At 62.8% G+C, this 18,739-nt stretch overlaps 1 protein-coding gene across 3 annotated transcripts; it reads right to left on the bottom strand.

Annotated features, from left to right (window-relative positions):
* Positions 1 to 382: 382 nt before the first annotated feature.
* On the bottom strand, positions 383 to 17,393 carry PLCB3 (phospholipase C beta 3). Of its 3 annotated transcripts, XM_047879366.1 has the most exons (32): positions 17,145 to 17,393; positions 14,562 to 14,639; positions 14,230 to 14,298; positions 14,008 to 14,148; positions 13,693 to 13,772; positions 13,558 to 13,611; positions 13,391 to 13,466; positions 13,187 to 13,287; positions 12,514 to 12,680; positions 12,282 to 12,428; positions 11,104 to 11,344; positions 10,843 to 10,927; positions 10,576 to 10,762; positions 9,570 to 9,775; positions 8,559 to 8,655; positions 8,382 to 8,466; positions 7,985 to 8,109; positions 7,544 to 7,698; positions 7,302 to 7,463; positions 6,565 to 6,664; positions 6,372 to 6,476; positions 6,059 to 6,150; positions 4,655 to 4,799; positions 4,529 to 4,564; positions 4,240 to 4,432; positions 3,713 to 3,920; positions 3,540 to 3,616; positions 3,332 to 3,421; positions 3,191 to 3,248; positions 2,731 to 2,817; positions 2,423 to 2,642; positions 383 to 1,341 (listed from the first exon to the last, which is right to left on the bottom strand). In XM_047879366.1, the coding sequence occupies exons 1-31, from the start codon at positions 17,241 to 17,243 to the stop codon at positions 2,439 to 2,441; spliced, it is 3,750 nt and encodes a 1,249-aa protein (XP_047735322.1). In that variant the 5' UTR covers positions 17,244 to 17,393; the 3' UTR covers positions 383 to 1,341; positions 2,423 to 2,438. The 3 variants fall into 3 exon arrangements, with proteins under 3 accessions (XP_047735322.1, XP_047735321.1, XP_047735323.1); XM_047879365.1 differs by lacking the exon at positions 383 to 1,341 and having other exon boundaries at positions 1,999 to 2,642; XM_047879367.1 differs by lacking the exon at positions 383 to 1,341 and having other exon boundaries at positions 2,001 to 2,642; positions 3,713 to 3,854.
* Positions 17,394 to 18,739: the final 1,346 nt, after the last annotated feature.

Here is an 18,739-nt window from a genome sequence, read left to right on the forward strand (position 1 = left end):
CATCCTGGAACCGAGACCAGGAAGGGGTCCATGCTGCGACCAGAGCCAGGGCTGCCTGGCCTCGGGGACCTCCAGGTCCTTATCTCTAATATGGTCATTGGGAACTGCAAGCCGGCCGGCCGCCGTTATTCCGCACCCTGCAAACCGTGTCGCCGTCCCCCGGGGAGGGTCAGTTGTTCCTATTTGGGTCAGTCCTTTCAAACAGCTACTGTGTGGTCGGCCTGGGGCCAGCTCTGTTCAGGGAACTGGCCGGACGCACAAAGCGGGGGAGGGGACGATGGAAGAAGGCTGGTCCCAGAGCTGTGAATGGACTGATCACTAGGGAACCGAAAAGCTTCACCAGGACCTGGGAGCAGGGCTCCGAGCTCAATTCCAGAAAGATTTATTGGCGCCCCCTATAGACCAGCCAGCGCTTTGTAAAGAGTATACAAAGATGAATTAGGCCACAACAGACCCGCCGTCAGAAGCTTCCTGGCAGAGGTGAGCCAGCCTCTCAGAGTGGAGTTACCGCCAGCTAAGTGCTGTTAACAGGGACTGGTACCGGGGTGAGGGCCAGGGCAGGGGTGAGTTAGAGCTGGGACTTACTTAAAAAGAGAGATGGGGAAGGAAGCTGTCATTGCCAGCAGAGAAAAGGGTGGACCCGTGAAAGGATATGGGGGAGCAGCAGAGGCCAGGATTCTGGGGGTCTGGAATGTCATACCCAGGAGTTTGGAGTTTAGCCTGGCCTTTGAGGATCCGGGGACTAACATGGAGTGTTTCTTCTGTAAGGTATGGTGAGCCAAATCGGGAAGATAGGACTTGGTCATGGAATACGGTAGGCCAATCTGGGGACAGGACAAGGCCTGACCCCAGAAGCCGGGAAGGTCTGGACAATAACGGTATTAACCCTGAGGGAGCAGGGCAAAGGGGAGAGGCCCCCAGCCCTGGGAAGGGCCTTGCTCGGGCAGCCTTTTCTCTCTGGCCTCCCCGCCCTGTTTGCCTGAGGCTGCAGCAAAAACAAAGAAAGAAAACACTCAATTGGCAGGAGATAAGCCCAGATAAGAGGCTGCCTTCCTCTGGAGGAGGGAGGCAGTTGGCCCAGGAAGCCAGGAAGCCGGGAGAGGCCTTGAAGAAGTGCCAGCCTGACCCTGCAGCAGAACCTAGCCGCACCCTCGCTGCGGGGTCTCTGCCACTCCACGCTGTCCAGAGGCAGGCGAGAGCAGCATGGAGCAGGTCCTCCAACCTGGCCGGAAGACAGTCTGCCATAGAAGGTCCAGGCCCGCCCTGCCTCCAGGTCAGGACATCTTGACTTAGCTGTGGCCTGGCACACGGGACTTCTGCTCTGGGCCTCAGTTTCCTCATCTGTAAAACAGGCATAACATCTCCCTCACAGGGATGAGGGGGATGCTGGGTCTCCCAGTCCCTGTATGCATCTGTGACTGTCAGCTTCCCTTCTCCCAAGAGTCCCTTGGGAGAAGGGTCACTACTAGGTCCACCCATTCCCCACCTAGCGTATCACCCGAGAGCCCAGGTCCGGTCCCCTGATGTCGGGCAGGTTCTGAGCTGACAAGGTCCATCCCCAGTCAGAGTCAACTGCCTGCGAGGGGCCCAGAACCGCCTCGTCGGAAGATGCTGGGTGCTTGGGTCATATCAGGCAACAGGAAGGGGGGGCAGGGAAGGCTTCCTGAAGCAGAGGCCTAAGCCTTTGTGAAGGGAGGACAAGAAGGGCCCAGGAGGGAGAAAAGTAATGAGAGGTGGGGGGGGGGGGGGGAGTGGGGGAAGAAGCGATAGGCCCGAGACAGAGGACATAAAGGCGGGAAAGTGTGGGGGGAGGCCACAGGACCTCTAATGTCAGGTCATCGGGGAGATCTGCAGGCCCCCAGCAAGGAGGTCTCAAGGTTAAAACCCAGCAACCCTTCACCAAGGGCCTGACCTCAACCCCACACACCCTTTTTATAGATGAGGAAACTGAAGCCCGTAGAGCCAGACAGGGCCCAGGGCCCTCTCCAGAACTGTCCCACCCCAGACCACACTGCACACAGGGTCCCTGAAATCCACTTTTATTCATGTAAAAAAAAAAAAAAAAAATTCCCAAAGAAGAGAGCAAGAAGGTGACCCTACTTCCCAGAGCTCAAAGTCTCCGCCAGTGTTCCCGGGGGAAGTGAGGGAGACAACCCCCACTCTGGGGTGTGGGCACCAAGGGAGCGCAAAAACCTCCCGGCCCACAGTGACCCAGCACCTTCCTTAGGACTGAAGGCAGGAAGGAGGGGCTGGGGACTAATGGGGCCCCAGGAGGGTGAAGTAAGGGGGTTAGTGTGGGGTGCTTGCCCCGGTTTAAAAAAATAAAATTTCTAAAGATAAAAAGTTAAAAAAAAACAAAAAACAAAAAAAAGAGCCTTAGTGTCTTAGCTTCCTGCCCTCCCAGCACCCATCCTGTGGCCACCTCTCGCTCAGCCAGTTCAGAGCTTCGTATTCTCCTCTTGGCTCTCTGAGTCAGCGCCAGACAGGTGCCCGCCGCTCCCAGGTGCGTGACCATTGCTGGCACAGGCCACCAGATGCCCGTCCCCCAGCCCCTCCAGCGTCTCGCCCAGCAGGCTCCGGCAGGCCTCCTGGGGCAGCCTTGCCCGCTGTTCCTGACACTCCTGGGCCAGTTGGGCCAGCAGCTGCGGGGGGAGGAGGGGGAGTATCACAGGCGAGGCCGGGCCGCCCAGCGCCCTGCCTGCCTCCTGCCCGCCTCATCCAAGGCCTCACCTTGGGCTCTTCTTCGGCCAGCTGCTGCAGCACCTGCTGCTGCCCGGCCACAAGGCGTTCGTGCCGCTGCTTCTGGGCCTCCTCCAGCTGCGGGGGGGGGGGGGGGGGGGGGGGACAGTTGGCAGGGGGGAGGCTCAGCCACGGGTCCCTATGGGAGGGGTCAGGGCCCTAGGGCTCTGGCTGCAGAAGAAGTCAGGCAGGTGCAAGCCCCCCAGAGCTGCAGGGCCAGGATTCTGACGTGACCCAGCAAACATTCCAGACAGAGACTCCAACGCCATGGGACACTGTTACAGGCAGTTGGCTCCAGATAGGATGTCAGGGGGCAAGAGAGGGCTGTGGGGCCCAGAGGGAAAAGGTTCTAGAAGTCCCACTAGGATAATATAGCAATAGGCCAGGCACTGAGATGGTTTTCTAATGAAGGAACAGGAGGGGGCTGCGGCGGGACCTGAGCCTCACTCACCCGACGGATGGAATTGACGGACTCGGTGATGTGCCGACGGTTAATCTCTGTCAGTTCCCTGCAGGGAGCAAGACAGAGTGGGCTCGGTGCCCAGCCCCCCGGGCTCCCAGCCCCCAGCCCCCCTGGCCCCGGTGCCCTTACGCCTCCTTCTTATGTTTCTCCCTTGTCTTGGCTTCTGAGATACTGTTGTGGCGCTTCCTGTCCAGAATCTTCTGCAGTTCCTTCTTCTCCCTGGACGAGCCGGTGGCGGGGAGGAGGAACGGTGGAGGGCAGGTCTGGGGGCTCTCCCCTCCTCCTAACAACACCAGGGAGCCCCCTGCCCCACCCACACAGGATCCTTGGCCTTCACCTCTCGTTCGTCTCCTTCAGCCGCTTGAACTGGGTGGCGTGAGCATCCAGGACGATCTCCCTGAGCCGCTGCTGAGCCTGCGGACACGGACGGCCACCAGGTGACACAGGCTGAGGCCGGGTCTGTCCGAGAGACAGGCCCCCACCCCGCTTGCTGCCCCACGCCCACCTCACCTGTCGCAGATGCTCCAGCCTCCGCTCGGCCTCTGTATCCGCCTGGGCCTCCCGCAGCTCCAGCAGACTCTGCACCTGTCTCTTCTGGAACTCTCGATACCGCTTCACCTCTTCCTCCTCCGCCTTCTCGTCCTCCCCGCCTCTGCAGGAAGAACCCCTCTGGGTGACACTCAGGTTGTCACAGGGACTCGGGCTGGGAGGGCGGTGTCTGTTATGCCAACAACGAGGCCCATCAGTTCCATCCGAATGACGGGAGCCTGTGTGGGCACCGGTTGCTGGAAATATGTGCTCCTCATGGGGCGGGGGGGGGGGGGGGGGGGGGGGGCGGGGGGGGCTTCTAGAGCGATCTAGTTCCCCGGCAGGGAGGGCGGGACCCAACGTGGGAAGACTCTATCTCCCTGGCACCGGACCCTCCTCCCTGGGCATCAAGGAGCTCACCTCGTGAAGAACCCCACGCGCACACCCCCCTGCACGTTCCCGTCACCGCGCACGGCACACACTCGCGTGCACGTGGTCTGGACACTCACAGGACACCCGGCCGCTGCCGGCACCTGCGCTCAGCCCGGGCCTGGGCCAAGCTGTCGAGCAACCGTCGAGTGAGGGCAACCGCCTTCCGCTGATGCTTCTTGTGCAGCTCCCGAAGCTCTCGCTCTTGCCGGCTCCAGAGTTTCACCAGAGCCTTGTGGCCTCGGAGCTCGTCCAGCGGGGCCGGGGCCACCTCTGCGGGCGACGGGGCAAAGGTGGGCGGGGCTGGGCCGGGGCAGGGCAACACCGCAGGGGCGCCTCGCCCCCTCCAGAACAGCCCCTGCCCCGCACCTGAGAGGAGGCTGGCGATGAGGTCGTCGCGCTGCCCTGGAGAGCAGAGGCAGGGCCGTGAGAGGCTGGCGGGCAGAAGAGCGGAGCTGCCCCCTCAGCCCACCCCGGGCCCAGGCTGCCCCTTACCTGGGCTGCTGAGGGAGGGGCTGGTAGGGGACGTGGCGGGGCCCGGGGGCCGGCGCGGGGAGATGTCCAGTGTGCTGGGTGTGGGGTTTGGGGTCACCGGCTGCTGAGATGGAGTCTCCTGGCAAGTTTCTGGGCCAACCTGAGCCTGAGGGGGAGAAAGCGGAATGCTCTTTCCAGAAATGCCGTTCTCTCCAGGCCCTTCTGTCCTTCGCCACCTCCCGGGGCTCCCCGATGCCCCTGGTCCGCTTCCCTCGGCCCGTCTGGCCTGGACTCCCCATCTGGAATATGGGGCTGTTGAACACCCACAAGAGAAGTAAGAGGTAATAAGGTAAGCATTTCTAGAACCCCGGTTCCACGCAGGGTGTGGGGCAGATAACGTGAGGTCGCGTCCCTAGGATGCCGGGCCCCCGTGCATGTGCTCAGGAACTTCCAGATTGTTCAGGAAAACCTTGGCCCCACCCCAAGCTTCCTCCCCCTTTCCCAGTCCCCCTCCACCCTCACCCACAGCTGCTCATCTTCCTCGTTGCTTAGTTCCTGATTAAATCAATGAAGGAAGTGACCGCAGAGTGGGCACCAGCCTCTCCCGCTGACAGCTCCAGCAGCCTCATTTCTCTGCCTGCCACAGGCCCCGGGGGACCGGCTCTAGCTGTGCGGCCAAGCCTCTGCTCCTGACCCCTCCCCACAGAAGCCACTGCCCATCTGCTGGCCCCCAGGACCCCAGGGTTTAAGAGCTTCTGTGGCTTGCAACCGCTTTGGTGAAGCAGCCGAACCCTGCCCTTCAGCTGGAGAGATTCCAGCCCGGGTCTGTCCTGAAAGCCTCCCGCACGCAAAAGGGGTAGTTTCCACCTCCTTACGACGTGGACAGCCACCCAAGGCAGCTGAGCCTACTGAGTCTGAAAGGCCAGAGGCCCCACACCAGGCGGCATGGCAGAATGGCCGGCGTTGGAGGCCCGGCTGGAGAGCCTCGGTGTCCCCATTTCTACACTGGGGTGGCAGGACCCGACTCAGGTGACAGGGGGTAGGGGGGAGGATTCTAGGAGTCGAGTCGGTGAAAAGAGCTCACACCGGGCCAGGCACAGATCTGACGCTCAGCATACCCTTGGCTCTATTGTCTACTCTGGACGAGAGGAGCCAAACGGGGAACCGGCCCCACAGGCAGAGGGTGTGGGTGAATGCCATCGGGCTGGCGTCGACAGTAAGACAGTGAACAGCTCCACTCGGGGAGAGGAGCCAGACCACCAGCTGGCACCGGGATAGGGCAGTGCGGGCAGGGGAGCGTGGAGAAGACGGGGTCCAGAGATCAGCCCTCACCGCCCCACCCCACCCACACCCCCAGCAGCCCCAAGGGTCCAAGTCACCCGGAGCCTGCTGTCTCCTGCTCGCCCCTGACCTGCCCTGGCTCACCTCACTCTCCCCGATGAGGGCGGCCAACTGCTTGGCCCTCTGGTCCATCAGGCTGACATGCTTGATGGGGTTGATCAGGGCCTCTGCGTAGTCTGGGTGGGGAGCAGAGGGCAAGGGTCTCAGAGACAGAACCCCCGGGGCCACACCTTCCCCACTGTTCTGGTTTCACGGAAGGACCACGGAACCCAAACCCGCCCTCAGGGCTGTTCACCACCCTCAGCTGGGGCCACCTGGCTCAGCCACTGCCGGACCCTGCCGGCACGCCTGTCCCCAACCCTGCCTGGCCAGCCCCCCACCCCCCGCCCCTGCTCACCCTGGTGGTCATCAGGAATGTAGTCGGAGGCTTCGGTGTATATGAGCAGGGCTGGCAGGCAGAGCGGCTGGTTGGCCTCGTTCCGCAGGCAAATGTAGTGGTACCCTGGGAAGGGAGGACGGCAAGGTGGCTGGGCCCCACCGGGTACCCGCACACACCGCCCCTGTGCTTCCCAGAGCCCAGCTGGCCTCACCTGAACGGATGGCAGAGACGGGCAGAATCCGATGCCCCACAAACTTGCCGCCTTCCTCAAAGGCCGCGATGCGCAGCGAAGCCAGCGTGGGGAGCACCACCTGAGGGCCCAGACCGGTGCTGAGCCAGGGAGCTGACCCACGGCCACCACGTCCACAGGGCCATAGCTGACCACAGCCACCAAGGCCAGCGCTGAGTGGACCCTCAGACGAGCTGACCCAATTACTGACCATCGGTCACCGTCGCCACTGAACCAGTGGCGGCCTCCACGGCCTGGCCAAACCGATGGGGAGCAGCGGAGAGAATGGGCAGACCCCTCCAGGCACCGCTCTCATGGGACTGTCCCGGTCATGGCCAGGTTAGAAACTGTACAGTGAGCCTTGGGTCCGGGACGGAGCCACACCCACCCCAGCGGCGCACCGAGGTCCAGTCCGTCCGGGAGGCGGGCCAGAGCTGGCGTGAGCCTGCGGCTGTGATCTCAGACAGGTCCTTCCTGCCTGAGCGAGGGGGTGGGCTGTGCCCGCTCCTCACGGGGGGCGCTGCAGGCCCTCCTGCTGTCTCACCTTCCTGTGCTCTTCTCAAAGGCTGCAGAGGGCAAGGAGCCCAGGCCTGACCCTGTCACACGCGGGGCCTGGAGGTGACAGGCGCACCCGCCTTCCGACTCCTGACCACCAACCCATGCACCTGCTTCCTGCTGCCCTGAGGGCCCGGCGGGGCAGGTGCAGTCCCCGGGCTCACCTTGGGGAAGTCAAAGGGTTCCTCATCCCACACAGGATTGAATGAGTTCCCCTGAGACGTCCGAGTGCGGTATTTGCGCCGTGTGTCAACGGGGAGGCCAAACATGTCCACCTCCACGTAGATGCCCACCTTCCTGTCGGACAGGAACTGCCCCGAGATCACCTGAGGGGGCCAGGAGGGTGAGGTGGCTGCGAAGAGTCCCGCCCCCAGGACACCCTGCCGGGGCTCTCCCCTGGCCCCACCTTGACCCGCAAGGCATTGGCCACGATGCCGTCCACGATGACTTCGGTGAAGGGGTCGAAGGACTTGTCCGGCCGCCGCATGAACTCGGGCTTGAGCAGGTAGCCGCTGCGCCCGTTGTACTCAAACACACCCGCGTTGAGCTGCATCGCCACATCTGGGGGTGACGTGGGGACGGCAAGGGTCAGCCAGCCCCCTGGGGTCAGGAGTCGGGAAGGACAGTTCAATGCAGAGGGAGGACCGGGGACCGGGAGGGTCAGATCAAGTGGGATCAGGGGGAAAGGTCAGCCAAGGTCAGGAGTTGAGGTGAGCCAAGGTCTTGGTTTGGTCTGGAGATCTGGGATCGGGCAGTCAGAAGTCCTTTCGGACAAGGTCAGCAGGGTCGCAGAGCAGAAACTGGCGAGGTTGGAAGCCGGGGGGGGTCGAGGTAGGCTGGTGCTCACCCAGGGTCTGAAAGTTGAGGGCCACAAGCTGGCAGCCCACGTTCCAGAAGAGCTGGGGCATGTAGTTGGAGGAGTCCACACGGGTGCCCTTGGGGTAGATGCGGCTGAGCTGTTGTTTATTGTATCTGAGGTGGGCAGTCAGGGGCCATGCTCTTTACCGGCCCCCGCCCCAGGCCCACCCTGCGCTCCTGTGAACCCCCTTCCCGGCCTCTGCCCCTCCGGCCCCCCTGCCTCTCGGCCTAGCCCCCATGCAGTCTCCCAGGCTAGCCCCAAGCCCAGGCCAAGGTGCTCGAGGGTGAGGACCCTGCGCAGGTGGCGTAAGCGGGATCAGAACATCCGAGCCCGCCTGTGAGCACCCCCACCCTGGTCCGCCAGCCCCGGCAATGCGGAAGGATACTCCACAAACTCCATGGGGCTCTTGGTCAGTTGCTCCATGGCCTTGGTTTCCACGAAGGATGACATCTCGAAGCATTTGTTCCTCTCTGGGGGAGGGGGGGGCGGGGGGGCGGGGGAGGGGGTCAGGTCTGGAGAGGCTGGGCTGGCTCCTACTCCCACCATCTCCCACCCCACTCACTTCGAGCAGCCTCAAAGGACTTGAACTTGACAGGCTCGATGTAGTTGACGAGTGTTGACATCTCCTCAGTGGCATTGACTTCACTGCTGGCAGTGCCCTGTGGCCGCCAAAGACAGGGTCGGCAGGGCCATGCCCCCCAGCCATCAGCTGGAAGTTGCCTCATCTGCCCCCTGCCAGGAGGGAGGTCCTGACCCTCTGCCCACCTCTGCAATTGCACTGCCCAGTGGCTCTCAGCAAGGGCCCCAGCCGCTCCGTGGACCGTCAGTCCCGGTCCCCTCTGCCCCACAGGCTTGTCTCTGGAGCCTTGGCGACGTGCCCTGGGCCCCACCTTCCTCCTTTGCCTCCTGCCTCCCTGATCCTTGGAAGCTGGCACTCGTCACCCAACCCCACGGACTCGGTTATTCACGTGCAGACGAGCCATTATTTCCAACTACCACCTTGCCATCTCCTCTCTCGGGTAACCCACCAAGAGCCTTGAATTTGACACCCTCAATGCTGAGCTTGGCCACGCCTGCACACAACCCGCACACACCCTTCCCCACTCTGGTCCCCTCCCAAATCTGACCTCAGGATCCACCTTTCCTGTCACCGCCGCTCCTGGGAACTCAACACTCCCTTGTCTTAAACTGCCCCTTCCTGCACTCTCCAGTCCTGCCACAGGGCCTTTGTACACACGCCTATGTACGTGAAGTTCCTCTTCCTCACGTCTAATCGCCTAACCTCCCCGCCCAGGTCAGTCTCTCCTTCTTCCCCCCAGTTCTGCCCCCTAACTCACCCTCCCCCGGCCCAGTCATGAGCATAACTTCACACTTGCTTCCGTGCCTATGTACCTATGACCCCCTCCTCCCCCCATCCCCCCACACACCCTGGGAACTCCAAGAGAACAGGAATAACATCTGATCATGTTCAGGCCCAGTACACAGTGCTGTGTCTGGCACACAGTAGGTGTTCAGCAAACGCTTGGGGAATTAAAACACGCTGCGTCTGCCTCTTCCCGCCTGTGGGACTGACCTCATCTGAGGTCGGCTTTTTGGGATCTGCCTGTTCCTCCTCTTCCTCATCTTCCTCCTCGTCCTCACGGTCGGCAGATCCAAGAGCATCAGGGCCCCGCTGTAGCCCCTCCTCGCCCAGAGACTTCCGAGGCTCCAGGCTGGGCTTCTCAAGGCCCAGCTCTTCCCCATTGCTCAGGCCCAGGCAGCTGTCAGAGCTGGGGGACCCTGCAGAAAACAGGGCCACAGGGGTCCTCAAACATAGACACTCAGGAGCCACGAGGGGCCGTGTGTGGAGGCGACTCAGTGGGGAGGTCAGGGGGTGATCTCAGGGCAGTGTGGCTGGGGGTAGGAGCAGAAGCCAAGAGTAGTGGATAGGGGTCACGGGTCAAAGGTCAGGGTCCAGAGTCCTATCCATCAGAGAGGTAGGTAGCGTGGCTCAGAAGGGTGAGAAGCCAGGAACTGAGATACAGGTGCCTTGGCAGTGGGGGTAAAGGATGACACAGTGGGATTCCCAAGTCAGGCGTCAATCAGAGCCATACCCAACGAGGTGGCTCAGTGAGGTGAGCGGTCGGGGTCACATGCCCAGGGGACTTCGATAAAGTGAGAGGTCAAGGGTTAGCTAAAATCATAACCAAGGGGTAGACGGACTCAGTGAGGGTCACAGAAGAGGGGTTGGAGGTCTGAGGGCCACACCCGAAGCATGAGGAGGTAGTTCGTGGAGGTCAGAGGCCAGAGGTCAGAATTCAGGGTCATAATCTGGTTAATAGGAGGGCTCTGCGAGGTGGGAAACTGAGGTTGAGGGGTCAGAAATCGGATGGAACCAAATCCAGCTGGGCTATAGTTCAGTGAAGTCAGTGCCCGGGGACAGGGGTCAGAGGTCCCATCATCAGCTGCGTGACAGTAAGAGACCCCGCGGGGAGGGAGGTCAGGCCGGGAGCCGCAGGAGCGTCACTGGGGAGGTGGAACTCAGTGAGGTTAAGAGTTCAGGGTCAGGATCGGGGGTGAAGGCCGGGCAGGGGCCATACCGAGCTGAGGTGAGGAGGGCTCGGTGGCAGCAGAGCTCTCGCTCAGGGCCGAGTTGCTCTGCTCCAGCGGCCGCTTGCGAATGGAGCTGTTGGGGACACCAGTGCTGGGCTGGTGTCGCTTCTTGTTCTTCACCAGGATGCGGCCCATCAGGTCCTGGGGGCTGGGCAGGGGGACGCCTGGGGCCAGCTGGCGGGCACAGACAGGTCAGGGCCTGCAGGGGCGCCCTCACCCCCCACTGGCCCTGCCCTAGTGCCAAGCCCTCATACCGGGTACTTGTCCAGTGGGTCGATGAGCAGCGCGTCCCCGAAGATCGAACGACAGTACTCGGCCATCTTCGCCTGCTGCTTTGCCCTGTGGGGCCAAGGTCAAAGGTCAGAAGCTCCTGGACGGGGTGGGGTGAAGCTGACTTCAGTCCCCAGGGGAGACCAAAGGCCCTTGGGGTCAGAGGGTCACAGGAACAAAGAGTGGCCTGGTGGGATGGCTGTCTTGGGTCGATCGGGGGGTCGCCGGGTCAGGGGCCCACTCACGAGTCCACGTGGTTCTCGAAGGAGAGGATGACAGGGTAGGGCGAGGTCTTGAAGGCGGTTTCCGCAATAGCCTCGAGCACGTCTCGCAGCGGCACCTCGGTGGTCATGGTGAAGCCGTGGGTGATAAAGGGCTCCTCCTCCGGGGGCCGCCCTTTCCACACGTCCAGCTCCACGCAGCGGCAGCCCCAGAGCAGTGCCTGCCGGTACATCTCCACCGACGACGTCCCAGCCAGCTGCCCCGCTGGCGGCCAGGCTCCATCACCACAGCCGCCCGGCCAGCCGGGGTCCTCACCCTCCTCCCCAGGCCCGCCACGGCCCCTCAACCAGCCATGCTGGAGACGCAGAGGCCCCCGCGGCGGCCCGGCCCGGCCCGACCCAGCCCTGGCACGCTGTCTGGCCAGCCCTCCATCACTCCTTAATTCACTGTGGAACCAGCATCATCTCTCCTAAAATCCCCCAGGGCGGGGCCCACGTCCTGCCACCCAGCCCCTGGCATCCATCCAAACCGGGCAGAGTCAGCCTCCAGCAGGGCTGGCTGATGGCTGGTTCCTTCGCCGGGGCTCATCCTCTCTCAGATAAACATCCCCCTCCTATCTACTGGCCTCAAGTGGAGAGCTGTCCCCAACACCCCACGGCCCTTCATTTCCCTTTCCTCCTTTCACTGCCTGCCGCCGCCCTGGAATAGCCTCCATCACCTCCTGCCCGGGGAGGCCCCTCGCTGCCTCCCATGCAATCTCTGCAGAGCACCTGCTCCCTTTATTGGGCCTCATCGCCTCCCCTGAATAACACCCTCCGAAAAGCCCTTCCCGCCCACTTAGGATAAATCCAAATGCCTCCGGTGCCCTGGTCTAGCCCTGCCTCCTCCTCTCACTCCCTCTCACCTCTACCTGCCCCAGCAGCCATCCCGCCTCCGGCCTCCTTCCTGCTGAAGCCCACCACACGGTGACCTGCGCCCAGCCTCAGGGTCCCTTCGCAGGCCAGCCCTTCCCCAGCAAAGGCTTCTGGGCCATCTGGGAAATGTGCCCATGCAGGGAAGCCCCGCTCCCCTGGGGTAGGCTGCCTGTTCCCTGCCTGCATCCCTAGGACGGGTCACCCCCAAACGAGGGAGGTGACGTGAGGGGCAGAGGGCAGAGGTCATGGATGCCACCGCTCCAGCTGCCTGAGGGTGGCTCACTCACCTGTGAGATAGGTGTTGTGTGAGGAGTTGATGAAGTAGGCGCTTAGCGGCTGGGTCATGTCTGCGCTCAGATCCAGGGCCTCCAAGGGCAGGATTCCATTCTCCTCACCCCCCAGGTAGCGGCTGAAGCCCTCCATGGACATCTGGTCTGGGGGATGGGTGGGCTCAGCCGGGTCAGTTGGGGCGCCTCCTGCTGCCAGCCCCCAACTCCGACTGGCTCCCCTCCGGCTCACCTCGTTCCAGGAACTGCTGGTTGGGCTCATACTTCTCAATGAGCAGCCGGGCCTGGGAGGGCCGCAGGGGTGGGTACAGCACTTCGTTGAGCCTCGGGTCCCGTTGCTTCTGGTTGATGAAGTCCATGAGCTGCTCCAGCGTCAGGTATGGCTTGCCCTTGGCACCTCTAAAGGGGGTAGGAAGCTGAGTCAGGCTAGAGCCTCCCCAGCCCCTCACCCCGGGAGAAGAGGAAAGTTCTGGGCCTGGCTCTAGCACCTGCTGACTGGGACTTGGGCAAACGGCTGTGCCCCCCGGGCCTCGGTTTTCCCATCCACCCTCCTAACCACCAGGTGCCGGCACTGACATTAGCAAGGGCTTTGGAGGCCACAGAGTGTTTGGCCCGCTACGCCTGCTTCCCAACTTCAGCCCCAGTCTTCACTCGCTGTGTGAGCTCAGGCAAAGTCCCGCAGCATATCGAAGCCCCTCGGTCCCCAGCCCCCGGGCACAGGCTGATGAAAGTAACCCCAGCCAAGGATCAGCACAGAGCGGTTCACGGCACAGCCTCGGCCCCAGCCCTGGCGCACGGGGAGCCCCGGCCGTGCCGCTTCCCCTGGCTGCGCCGGAAAGAAGGAATGCCGGCAGAGGCCAGACACAGCGCTCTGGGGGCTGGGAGGTGGGCCCAGCCCTGCTCACATCTCCAGCAGGATCTTGTCAATGTCTGGCCGCAGACACAGCTTATTCAGGAACCGCTCGAAGATTTCCAAGGAGAACTCGTCGGGCCGGATGGACTCACTCTGGGGACCAGAAGCGTGGGGTGAGAACCCAAGAGGCAGCGAGCCCCAAGAGACCAGACACCCTCCGTGACATCGTCCGTTGCTCCTGTCCCGGCCTCCTCACCCGGTTGAAATTGAGGCCACAGGATTCCAGCGCAGTCTCGACGCGCTTCTTATCTGCCGAGAACGTCTTCAGGATGCTGAGCGGGTGAGAGGGGTCAGGGTCAGTGGGGGCAAAGGTCACTAAGGTGGGGGCTTAGGAGAGAAGGTGCTGAGGCAAGGGGTACTCACTTCTTCACTGGGATCCGTCCATCCTGGTTCACCTGCAGCTTCAGCTTGGTGTATCTGGGGAGGCAGGCAGAAAGGTCACGCCTTGGGCGTGGCCACCTGAACCCTCGACACCCCCCAGGCAGGCCCGGGACTCACGCTTTTCTCAGAAAGGTGTTCCGGGAGGCGTTCTGAGCCAGGATGTTCATAGCCAGCTTGAACAGCTCCTCGGTCCAGACCTGAGGGGTCAGGAGACAGGGTAGGGGGTGAGTGAACGGGGAACAGAAGGGTTGGCCCAGCCCCAGCCCACACCCAGAACCAGGTAGGTCCATAGTGAAGTGCTTAAATACTGCCTTGTCAGAGGCTGATTAGAAATAGGGGTAGAGGACAGCCTAGGACACAATGGATGCTCACTAAGTGATGGCTGACTCAGCAGCGAGGCTCCCCAGGGCCGACCCTTTGGCCCCAGCCCACCTTGGCTGTGTCATCCTGCACGGCCATGAAGTTCAAGAATGTTGTATTCACCGGGTCTGGCCCGGCCACCACTGTCATCAACTTCTCCTCCAGCCGGGTGTCAGGGCCTCCAAAGCCCAGCACCTCTCGGATCTTGGGGTCCTGAGTAGTTGAAAGCCAAGGGTAAAGAGGGGTCCCCCCAAGGCCTCGCTCCCACCCTCGGTCCGGGACCCCATCACTCACCTTGGGCAGGCGGGCATAACGGCCCGTCCGCGTGTCCCTGATGGAACTGATGTCCAGGGTGTCCACCTCCTGGGGAAACCAGATGCCAGAGTAGGTCTGAGAGGCTATGGGGCGGGAGCCAGAGGCCCCCAAGATCTGCCCCCTGGGCCAGGGAGTGGCTACCCCCTGCTGTAGCCCCAGCCTCAGCCCCCGCCCTTAGCACTTCCTGTCCAGGGAGCCTGGGAGAGGTCAGCCAGCAGCTGGGCCCCACCCTCCTGGGTGGGTAGAAAGGATTCAAGGGTCGGGGCCAGGGGTCCTAGACCTGAGCAAGTTGTACCAGTGCCCCCCCTCACCATGTTGGGTCCTGTCCAGTACAGGAAGAAGCCATTGGGGTCCACACGCAGGGTCACCAGGTTCCGACTGGAAGCCTCCTGGGGACGGGACGGGAAGGCAGGGGTCAGTGAGTGAGGGCTGTGGCCCAGGCTTGATCCCTGGACTCCCTCCGGCCATCCACCCCAATGCTCCTGCCACTGAGTGAAAACGAAGCCTTATCCAGCCCACAGGTCCTTTGTGGTTCTCTACGGTTCTTGGATAAAGCTCACGCGATTGTCCCTGGCGTGACATTTGGGGTCCCAATGCCCCTCCCGCCCTCACCTGTATCCTACTCGAAGACTCAGTCACAGGGACCACTGACTCCCTTTCCCGTCCTCCAGTTTTTCCACTGTTGCTCCACTGCTAGGATATCCTCTCCTTCCTTCTCTACCCATGAAATCTGACCCCCCCTCCCCGGACCCCAGCCCTGGGCTCAATTTCCTCAGAGGGTCTGACAGCTCCCTAGTGGTCGGAGGCCCCTGGAGCCCCCTGCAGAATATTTACGGATTGAAAGCAGAGGGTTTGGAAGTCGGACTTCCACAGCTTTTGTGTCCCCCAGGGCCTCCTGACAACCAGTCAGCCCTTACATCTGCCTCAAAGCCCATGACCCCCCCCCCCCGACCCTGCACCCAACTGGAGTCTCACAGTCTTGTGGCTTCCCCTACCTTACAGAACACAGACTGAGTCCCCCCAGAAGGGGACTCACCCTGCCCTTGGGACTAGACGGTGAATTCTGTCTTCCCTTCCCTCAAACAGCCCTGCGGCTGGCAGGAGGACAAGGAAGGGTATGCCAGCTCCATTTTCTGAGGAGGATCTGGTCCCTGGCACACTCCCAGGGCCACCCTTGTGCGACTCAGGACGAGCAGCCAGAGCTGGGGGGAGGGTCATCCGGACCAAGTGGCCCTCTATGAGCTCACTCAGTCCTCCTAACAACCTTATGAAGTCCGTGCTAGCCTACTTCCCATTTAACAGATGGGGATTCCGAGGCACAGGGAGGCTAGGTGCTTGCTTAAGGTCAAAAGGAGGTGCTAGGACCTGCTCGCAGGGAGTATGGCTCCAGAGTCCCACGGCCTGGGCAGCAAGGAAGCAAGACTCCTGCTAGGCTCTCAGCTCGTGGCCTTAGCTGCCACCCCATTATGGGGACCGGGGTTAGTCTCTCCTTTCCAGACTCAGTTTCCTTTTCTGGAGAATGGATCTGCAACCAGCCCCGCCCATCTCTTTTCTTACAAAGGACAGGAGGCCTTGGAACTTTAGGGATGCGGGGACCTCCCCGCCTCACTGTGCTGACACCCATCCTCAGCCCCTCTCTGGGGTTCCCAACCCTGCCCTGGGGCTCAGGTCCCCCAGTAGTGTGAGGAGAGGGGAGTTCTGTGGGTACCGACCCCAGGGCCTTCCCCTGCCCCTTCCCTGGTGTCTGGCCTTCAAAGACAGCCCAGGCCCCCTGCTCTTCAGCCCCAAGTCCCAGTCAGCAACCCCCACCCCACCCCCAGGGCCCTCTCCCAGTTCCCACTTCCTTATTTGGGTTTATCACACTGGAAAGAAAAGGAGAAACTTTTCCCTTGCGCGAGACTGGGGGGAGGGGTCTCCTCTGGTCCCTGGAGTTCCCAGGCACCCCTCTAAGGCACACCTGCCGCCTCAGGCCACGCCCCCAGCCCCTCCCCCCAGCTCCCACGCCTACCCGCCCCACCCAGCCGGAAAGGAGCTCAGAGTCTTCCAGGCCTCTGGCCTGACTGGGAAGGAGCAGCGGGGAGGCTCAGGCAGGCGGGGTGGAGGCCCTGGGGAAGGAGGGGCCCAGGGGGCAGAGGAGGGGGCGGTGTAAAAACGAGGGTGGGGCGCAGGAAGGGGCGGGGAGCTGCAGGTGGGGGCCGGGGCCTCTAGGAAGCACCAGGGGCAGGGGCGGTAGAAAGGGGGGCCAGGATTTATTGGGTTTCAAAGTCCCTGATGCTAAGAAGTGGAGAGCAAAGTTCCCCAGGAGTGGAGGAACTTGGGGGGCAAAGACTCCACTAGGGGGTGACTTGGTGCTCTCTCCTGAGCCTTGAGCTGGGATGGGCTCCTGAAGCAGGGCAAAAGGGTGCAGCAAGAATAGGGTGAAAAAGTGATGAATGGAGAACAATGTTGAGGCTAGGGTACTAGGAAGAATGGGGGTGCGCTGAGCCAGATTGGGGGCCAGGGTCCTCCAGCCAGAGTCTAGTGCTGGGCAATGGTCTGGGGACCAGGCCGGGGTTGGGGGAACCAGAATTAGACCGGGAGGGAGGGGTGGAAAGAGCGAGTGAAAAGGGGGGGTCCGGGATTCATTGGGGTTCAAGGTCTCCGGACCAAGGAGTGGAAATCCAAATTTTCCACAGCTGAAGGGATTGGGGGTGGGGTTGGGGGCCAAAGTCTTCATTACGGGCACGACTGGGGACTCAAGTTTCCGGAGCACAAGCGAGACTGGCTTGGGGCGGGGGGGGGGGGGGGGGGGGCACCGTGGCCAGCCCAGGCTCGGGTGGGGGTCCCCGGCATCTGACTGAGTTTCAGCGAGGGAGTCCCAGGATCTGGGCGGAACAGGGGGCCCCCGCGCTTACCTCGTCCCATTTGATGAACTTACTCCCGCGCCGCAGGGTCTCTACCACGGTGGGCGGCTCCAGCTGCAGCGCGTGGACGCCGGGCCTGGCGCCCGCCATGGCCCGGCCGGGGGCGAGTCGGGGACCCACGGAGCCCCGACGGGGACCGACGGCGCCGCTGCTCCGTCCGCGCGCTCCCGCACGGCCCGCTCCGGCCCCGCGGCGTCAGCGCCCGCCCGCCCGCCAGTCTGTCCCGGACAGACCAGAGAATCGGCGGGGCCCGGGTGGGGCGGGGCGGGGGCGGGCCCGCTTTGGCCCCGCCCCACCCTGTCGCGTCGGGCCCGCCCGCCCCGCGTCCGCGGCTCCCCCTGGCGGTCGGGGCGGCGACTGCAGCCAGGGGGGATGGGGCAGGGACATACCTGGACCCCGGCACTTCGCCGGGGGTGCTCTTCTGGACTTGCTTGGGGTTGGAGGAGAGCGCTCGGCGCCAGGGCGATTGTTAGGGGTACAGCCAGAGAGACTGGGTGTAGAGGGCGGTACTGAAGACCGAGAGGGTTCAGCCCGCTAAGGTTTCGGAGGGGCGGGGACGAGGGTACTACTGGAGGGCCAGACAGGGGCCTGGGGCGCCTTGCCCCCACCACACTCCAGCAGCACTTAGCTGAATGCAGGAAAAGCCACTCCCACCCCACCCCCTCTGCCCTCACTTCGCCTCACCCCCCCCTCCCCACCCCTGCTGCAGCTCGGTCTCCCCCTCCCTGGGAGCACTTAGCCAGCTAATGGGCCTCCTGCCGGCTGGCGCCCCTCCCCCGTCCCTAGCCCGGAGAGGCCGGGCGCCTGCCGCCTCCTTTAAGGACCTAAGCATCCCGGCCTTCCAGAGTGAGCCCTAGAATAGCCCCCTCGGTCTGCAGACCCCCATGACGGAACCTGGAGCCCGTTGGGCTTCCTACGGAACACTGTGAAGGAGACAACTGGTCGCTTGCCCAAAGGGTTCAGAAGTCTCGTGGGTGTCCACGAACAAGGGGGGTTGAGGAGGGGCTCCGCAGTGCCTGGCCTACAGCAGGTGCCCTGAAATCTGCGCTCCAGAGATGGGAGGGGGGAAGGCGCATGGGCACCAGGATAGGTGGGGGCTGCAGCCCCTCCCGCAGGGCTTGGCTGGGGGGGCTCCTGCCTGGGGGCCCCTGTGGGAGCCCCCCCAATACAGAGGCAGTAGCAGCAGTAGGTTTAAAGTAGAACTCATCCAGAGGGGCCAGCCAAGTCACCTAGAAACCCAGAAAGAGACTGGAGCTGGTTCTAGGGGAGGAGGGGGCAGTCAAGGAGGAGCGGGCCCTGCAGGCCCCTTCGCCCCAGGCTCTCAGGCCTCCAAGGGGAGCCCTGCCTGGCACTGGCCATTCCCCAAATCCCCACCTTGTTGGACACCAACTCTAACCTAACGAATCTCCCTGCCTTTGGTAGAGGCCCTGTGGGGTGTGATTATTATCTCCATTTGAGGCCCAGAGAGGGGAAGAGACTTGCCCAAGGTCACACAGCTTTGTGGGAGGATTTGAGCCCTCTGACTTGAAGGCTGGCTCATCCTGCTTCCACTCCTTGCCCTTCAGGAGACCAAGAAAGGAGGACAG

The sequence above is a fragment of the Prionailurus viverrinus genome, chromosome D1 (assembly GCF_022837055.1).
Source record: "Prionailurus viverrinus isolate Anna chromosome D1, UM_Priviv_1.0, whole genome shotgun sequence".
NCBI classification, from domain to species: domain Eukaryota; kingdom Metazoa; phylum Chordata; class Mammalia; order Carnivora; family Felidae; genus Prionailurus; species Prionailurus viverrinus.

Excerpts from the sequence above, each read along its gene's own strand:
- PLCB3 (XM_047879366.1), bottom strand. The coding sequence starts at position 17,243 with ATGGCGGGCGCCAGGCCCGGCGTCCACGCGCTGCAGCTGGAGCCGCCC. Across the intron at positions 6,151-6,371 it reads CATTCCTGATGACCACCAGG|ACTACGCAGAGGCCCTGATC; the intron begins GTGAGCAGGGGC and ends CTCCCCACCCAG. Across the intron at positions 2,643-2,730 it reads TGGCCGAAGAAGAGCCCAAG|CTGCTGGCCCAACTGGCCCA; the intron begins GTGAGGCCTTGG and ends CTCCCCCCGCAG.